General features: G+C 38.8%; 1 protein-coding gene across 1 annotated transcript; it reads right to left on the bottom strand.

Moving 5' to 3' along the window:
- Positions 1-6,631: 6,631 nt before the first annotated feature.
- Positions 6,632-7,293, bottom strand: LOC131303648 (non-specific lipid-transfer protein 2-like). The gene has a single exon (XM_058330610.1). It carries the CDS (start codon positions 7,185-7,187, stop codon positions 6,897-6,899), a length of 291 nt encoding a protein of 96 aa, XP_058186593.1. The 5' UTR covers positions 7,188-7,293; the 3' UTR covers positions 6,632-6,896.
- Positions 7,294-7,627: the final 334 nt, after the last annotated feature.

The following is a 7,627-nucleotide window of genomic DNA, read 5'->3' on the forward strand; positions in this document are numbered from 1 at the left end:
ATTCTCCTAACAATTATGGACCAAGGGGTAAAGGAATATTGGTCATAATTAGGGTTTGAAATGACTAAACATAGGAATAAAATGATTACTCCTATGGTCTAATGGTTCAATAGGGTTCGGAGGGTTTCATAAGGTTCAAAGACGGTCAAAAAGGTTCATCTAGGGTTAGGAAATTGTAACTAGGTGAATCGGTGGTCCGGTTCCTCCAACTAATCGGTTGGAAACTAACTCTACTTACCAAGTAGGATTTCTAGCCAAGAAATACAATTTAAAGATTTTATCTAACTCGTTAGGAAAATATACAAGTGCTTTTATAAGCATACTTGTTTTTAGAAAATGACTAGATTGTTCGGCGCGAAAAGATATAATTTTATAAGTCTCAAATCTAATTATGACGGATTATTAAAATTAAAAAAAAAATTTAGTAGCAAATCCAAGTAATTAAAAAAAATTAAATATTTAACGAAATTTTTATTTACCAAAAATCAGGGTCGTTACATTTTCATAAAGCTGTCATTTAATTATTTATTTAAGATATACACATTGGTAAGAGGTTAATATGGGAATGGAGGGGGGCTCGGAGACCATATGTTAGGACGTAGGGTCAGCACTGGTATTGTCCCATTCAAAACGGTGTCGTTATGGCCCAAGAAACCATTTCTCCTTGGTCCTTGGTGCCCAATAAATGGACATTATGATTGATAATTTTATGAGGTCTATTTTGTATCCCACAGAGGTGATTCAAAGTGCTCGTTATTCTTAAAATATTTTTATGTGTCTTGTAAAAAATTAGCTTAATCCAATATCGGTAAAGGCTATGTGGTTAGGAGAAGAGGGTCTTGGGTGGTCAGGCCAGTGTATCCAAGTCCCTATTATCTCTGTACTTTTTGTTATGAGTAAATGAAATTATCTTTTTGCTGATTAAAAAAAAAAGAATTCATAGGTGCCCTCGAATTCTGAAAAAGCCTTTATTAATATCGAATTGAGCATATTAGAACCAATGAGAACATATTTTAAAACTAGTGAGGGGTTTGAATAATCTTTTTGGCATTCGAAAAGGGCCCCACAAAAGATAATTAATCAGTTGTTTATAATTGAGTATTTGGTCATTCAATTTTAGAGTAATCACTTGTTGATCTTTTGTGAGGCCAATTAATTTAGGATCCCTCAAAAAAGATTCAAACCGCTCATTATTCTCAAAATAAATTTTTATTAGTTCCTACAAAAAATTATCTTAATCCAACATCGATAAGGACTTTTTTCAAAATTTGTAGAGGAAAAATAATTAATTTTAGATAACTGATTAATTAATTTTTAAATGGGTCTCCAAAAAAAAATTCAAGCCATTTATTATTCTTAAAATATGTTTATGAGTTTTTAGATTAAAAAAATTAGCTTAATCGAATGTGGTTTTATGCTCTCTTGATTTAATGTCATTTGCCCCTTTAATGGGGACTGGAAGACCCTGCCAAGCAGGGGTGCCGAGCGCATCTTGGCCATCCAAAAGTGTTTTGGACGGCCTGGATGCAAAGGTACCGAACGGATTTAAAAAAAAAAGAAAAGGAAAAGGAAAAAGGTGTTTTTGTCCGGGCCGTTGATTCCAAGATGAACGGCCGGATTGGCCGCTCGGCACCCGCTCTGCAGGGTCCCCGGGTCTGGTGGGCACCAAATAGGGACCAAAGTAGTGACGTAGCCACTTTAGGATGAGAGGGGGCATGGGCGTCCACTGAATACTATTTTTTTCTTCTTCAGATTTTGTATGTTTTCTTGCATATTGGCTTCTTAAAATATTCTTTGTTTAATCATTTCTGTACATCGATCTTGTGTATCATTTCATTTTCAACTTTTTATTTTAAATATTACAACAACACCGCTATACTTGTGAGGTGAGGTTTTAATGGAAAAAACAAAAAACAAAAACAAAAACAAAGCACCACTTCCATTTGAAACTCTTTTTTTTTCCTTTTGTTTTGTTGAAGAAACACAAAATTATATGCATTATACTTTATTAATTATTCACAGTTTTAAAAATAGTCTTGTGTTTGTCAATATAACCCACAATGCGTGACAAAATTAGAGGTTTAAGCATAAAATTTGAAAAGAAAAGTATATTTTTTCTATTTTGATCAAGATTGCCGAATATTAACATTTTAGTTATTGTGTATCTAACTGCTATCAGACGTGATCCGTCAAGACGATTCAAACAATTGATTTGTTTTTATATATAATTTATGGAATCAATACCTTTCTAAGTAAAATTGTTAGCTTTATTTATTATTATTATTATTATTATTATTATTAGCACAAGCATTTTTTTGTTATTTTGTGTTGCTTATTACGATGTTCTTTTGTTGAAGTGTATTTAAAAGGTGCTCCAAGTATCGTTAATTCCTGGTTATGCTATTGGACAAAAAAGGAGAGTGGTTTCTTCTGCCACAACGGCACCGTTCAAACGGGATAGCACCGATGTGGATCTGCCTCCCAGCAGGGTCCTCAAGTCTGGATGGAGGGAGTATATGCTTGTGTATCAAGTTGGTTGGGTCTAGGAGGTGGGGTGGCATGCGATTTTTCCCAATCTTGCGGCCGTCGGAGACGGTTCAAATTCCAACGCATTGATAGTACTATTCCACACGGTTTTTTTTTTCCTGAGCCAAAAAGAGGGATAGAAGGGCAACAAATGCCGACATAAATTGGGCGTAAACACGGCACTCTAGATTTGCGACAAGTTCCATAAAAGCCAATCACTCAGGATGCTTTTCGGCCCTTTCAAGGATTAATACAACAAGTACAATCGAGCTTGTAAGAGCATTCGCATCAGACTCTCTACATTTTGGACTAATTTACACCTCAAAAAGTCACTTTATTACTTTAACTATCTACTTTTAAAATAACTACTGTATCAGACTCTTTACTCTCACTCTTCTCTCAATAAATAATCAAACCCATCTCAATTAAATATTCCATTTAACTCTTCTTTCTGATAAAAAAAAAAAAAAAAACTTTGCCAGTCTCCCTTGCCTCTGACCGCTGGCGCTGCTGGTACACAACAATTACAAAAGAGAGAGAGAGAGAGAGAGAGAGAGAGAGAGAGAATATAAAAATTAGAGGCAAGTGAACAGTAGCTCGTCTATCCAAACGAGCTACTGTAGCAAAACTAAAATTTCTTCAAAGTAGAGAGGAAGGAAGAGAGGCTGATAAAGAGGATTTTGGATGTTTTTTCTTGTTTTGGCTCTTTAATTTAGTTTAAAGAGGAGAATAAAGAGAGAGATGTGGATGCCCTAAATGTAAGCTAGACAAGGCACGAGAGACATCGTCCGTGCATCTCTAACCTGCTATCCATTCGTTGACTGACCAATCTTGCTCGAGTAGATGTTCACCTAGAGGCTAAGTCACGTATGCATTATTGTGGGCAGGAGAGTGAAAGTTCTTAATAAGACATTCTAAGTTACTAAAATTTGCGAAAACGAATAGCAAGAGCGAAAAAGTAAGACAAAAATTGAGAGTAGAAAGTAGTACAGGCGGCTCTACATAGAACTATCAATGGTCAACTGAACGCCCAAACAAAATTACGGTACTGGAAAACCACGTTACTTATAGACAGAAGACAACATAATTCATTTCTTTTGGAACACTCAAGGACAGGAACGTGCTAATCATCTTACTTTAGTGGTTAAAGTAACAAGCCATCTTACAAGCAATTGTCCAAGGAATTAATTAAAGGCTATATACTTACGCAATCATTTTTCCCCTAATTTTTCCAAGTAGTAATCTTGCTCCTGAAATCGAAAAGAATTCATGTGATTTCATTTGGCACTGCATGTATGTCCGTATGGGTGAGCATGGACCAAATTTGCCTGGATTTATGAAAAAATAAGGACCAAACCAATACTCACGCATCAAATATTTTGAAAATAAAATTAAACCATGCAATTCATAGAACCGAACCAATCCGAACCCAGGGCCGGCCGAAAGTTAAGTCCTGCAAGCCTACGGGCTTGGGCAACTGCCCCAAAAAAAATGTAAACCCAAAAGAAATAATTTTGTGCTTAACGGCTAGGGTGCTTTCAGGTTTGCTGGAGCGGCCGGTGTTGGCTTCCGCCTTGGCCGTTGTTGGATGGCCCAAATCTCGCCTAATGGCTTGGTGTAGCTTCCGCGGCAGGTTGGTTATGTTCTGAGTTCCGGTTGGCTTTTTCGTGGGGTGATCAATGGTGGCTGGTGATGTCAGAGGAGTTTGATCGATGGTGGTGGTGGATCTGTCAGAGTGACTGTGGGTGGCGGCAACCTGTGCTAGGGTTAGCTTTCTAGCTGGTTTTCTTTGGGATGAGCTTCATTATTTTATTTGGGCTTTTAGGCCTTTTTGGTTGTATATGCTATATATTGCTTTATTTGGGCATTCTAGGCGCTCAGGTGTTTTATTGGGTTGTCTCTATGGCTGTACGGTTCCAACTTTTGGTTGAATCCACTCTCTTTTTTATCCCTAATAAAATGTTACTTTTGTCAATAAAAACTATATTTTGTTTTAGATTAAACAAATTAAAATTAACACAACTAGCATGGTGATATTAATTTATGGGGATGTGTTATTACAAAAACTTAGACATTTGAAAGCAATATTCCCAAGAGAAGTAATAAAATCAATTGACATCCTTAATTTTATAAGTTCTTGCTTGGAAAGATGATTGTTTCCAAATGGCATGTATTCCTTTATCTTTTGGAATTTTGTTGACTATATGGATATATTACAGTTCGTTTTGCAGATATGCATTTTCGAAGTTGAAATTGATAAAAATTTCCCTTCAAACTATCATTTCACAAGAGGGATTAAGTGTATTGGTCATGATTAGATTTTTTTTTGCTCGTCAAACGAACTTGTAATATTAAACTCGAAAGGGATACATCGAGGGGGAAAACATCTTAGCTCAGAGAGCTTCAATGCATTTGAAAATAAAAAACGCCACCAACCTACAGTTGGATAGCACCCTCAATACTAAACTACAATCTTACTTTTCGAAATGATAGTTAACTTGTAATTAAGTGTATTGACCAATGATTCAAGTCTTTTTGATTGGTACGTTGCACCTACAAAAAAATGGCCCTTAGCTCTTTTGTATGAGAGGTGCTACCAGCAAGTACACACCTCTTTTAGGCTCGTTTCGGGTCCCAAAAAATGATCGGAGTCGTTCATTTTGTTTAAAATATTTTTTTTTGGATCCTACAAAAAATAAGCTCAATTTGGTATCAATTAGGGTGTGTACGAAACGACCAACTTTGTTCCAAAATTCAAGCTTGAATTCTAAAGCAAAGTTGGAAGTTTAGTAAACGTCTTATCGATATTTGATTGAGCTTATTTTTTGAAAGAACCGTTAGCAAAGTAGTTTAAACAAAATGAGCAGCTCCGATCATTTATTTGGGACCCGAAACGGGCCCAAAAGACGTTTGTATGTGATGTATGTACATGAACATATGTACTCATAGACTTTCCGCTTTTGTATATAGCAAAAATACTAGAGACACAGATCTGGAAACACTAGAAAGAGAGTAGTACCACATGTTTTCCATTATTCTCTCCTAATACATAACTACTAATTCTAGCTTCGATCATATCAAAAGACTAAGTGATTAGAAGGGAAAAAAGTCTCTCCCTCTCTCCTCTCCAGGCGATTTTGGAGCCCCCCTTAACCTAGTTTCTTCTCAGCCACCGCTACGTACCTCGGGAGGTGCCCTCCTTCCCTCTTTCTTCCAGGTCCGATCTCCTCTCTTCCCCCTCTATCTCTCTCTCCTATTCTCTCCTCTTTCGGATCGCGTCTCTTTTTCTCTCCTTCGTTCTCAATGGGGTTCCGCCCTCCCCAGCGAGGGAGGGTGTGGCGTTTCGCCTCCACTGGTGGTCCCTTGGTTCTGTAGGAATGCTTAGCGGCATGGGTACCTCAATTGTTGTTTGGTGGCAGTTGGTTAGGATCTGGTGTTTGTAGGCAGAGGGTGATGGTGCAATGGTGGGGTGGTGTCCCGTAGGTTTGTTTTTCTAATCTTTGTTTTGCAGGTTTTATTCAAAACAATAGGTGAAGATGGCGGTGTTGATCGGTGGTGGTTTTCAGTCTGGTGGTGAGGTGGATGCGGCCCCCATGGTGGTTCCCTCAGGTCATTTTGTGTGCCGAAGTCCGATCGGTGGCCATTCCGAGTTCTACTCCGGGCGCGGGGCTGGCGTTTCATCATTCTGGTTTGTTGCTACTGTTTGGTTTCGCCGGAGGTGCTGGGGTTTGGTTGGGGCAGGCTGTTTGGTGGTGGTGTGCTCCCTTGCCTTGAGTGTTGTGTTCTTCATTGTCGTAGGCCGGTTTCTGCCGTCGGTCTCTATATCTAGGAGGGGCCGGCTTGGCTTAACGGTGAGGCTGATTTTCCGGTGGTTTGTGCAGCAGTGGAGTCTATAGCATTTAGGGTTTTGGGTGTTGGATTGGGTGGGCCGGTCCTTGGTTGGACCGGATATAGGTGTTTTGGGCTTTGATCTGTTTTATTTGGGTGTTGGGTTGTTCTATCTTGTTTATTTGTCGTTGAACCCTTATAGACCTTTGGGTGTTTTGGGTTTTGCCCTCGAAGTGTATCACTTAACTTTTTGTTGGATTCCCTTTCCTTTTTCCCATTTTTAATAAAATTTCATCAATTGCCAATAAAAAGAAACTACATAACTTCTAGTAGATGACACAACTTGCTAGAAAAAAAGACATGACAAATACAACAACTCTGTCGGTGACTCAATGTCACTTGCAAAGTCGTATTATTAGATATTCTTAACACTAGTTCAAAAACGTGCATGGAGACATGCAGTGATCCATTTTTTTTTTTCACTTTCGTGCCAAAGTGAAATTCTCTTAATTTTTCCTTCCGTTTTGGGATTTGAAAATATTCTAGCAAGTTGGGAAAGGGACACCACAAGCGGCGCCAACCTTTCGAGTGTTCGGAGAGTTGACAAACTGCTTGAGGTTAGGGTTCTTGATGTACCCACAGAGGCAAGGCTTCTGCTCCCTCACCTTGTCACAGCAATCCGCCGACGGCGGCTGCCCCGACGTGAATGCCCCTAGACATGGCCTCAGCTCCAAGGGATTGCACGTCACCGCCTCGGTCACCCGTGCTTCCGCTAGCACCACCACCACCACAACCAGAGCACACAGTAGTGAAGCACAAGACCCTTTCTTCATCTTCCAACACCACCACAGTAATATCAGAGAGAGAGAGAGAGAGAGAGAGAGAGAGAGAGAGAGAGAGAGAGAGAGAAGGAATGCTAATGAGATACTGCATTTTGGCCAGTGCTTGGGGCACAATTTATATAGGCCGGACCTAATCCAGAGACTCTAGTCTCATATGGATCTTAGGTCAGTGCAAATGGGACCCATGATCAAGAAAAGTAGTAAAAGAACTTTCATCAAGAAAAGTATAAAGCATCAACATCAGAGTAGGTATACGCGTAAGTTTAGGTAAAGTAAAGAGGTGGAGCCCAAAAAAAATAGTGCAGCAGATTAGCTAAATTCAAAGGTAAAATACATTTTCTGAAATGGTTCGGTAGAAATAGCTAAGTACTGTTCACTCTGTATTGTTTACTTTAAATCTTTTTCCACAACTGACACACTCTCTCTCCTCA

Source organism: Rhododendron vialii, chromosome 10a (genome assembly GCF_030253575.1).
Source record: "Rhododendron vialii isolate Sample 1 chromosome 10a, ASM3025357v1".
In the NCBI taxonomy this organism is placed as follows: domain Eukaryota; kingdom Viridiplantae; phylum Streptophyta; class Magnoliopsida; order Ericales; family Ericaceae; genus Rhododendron; species Rhododendron vialii.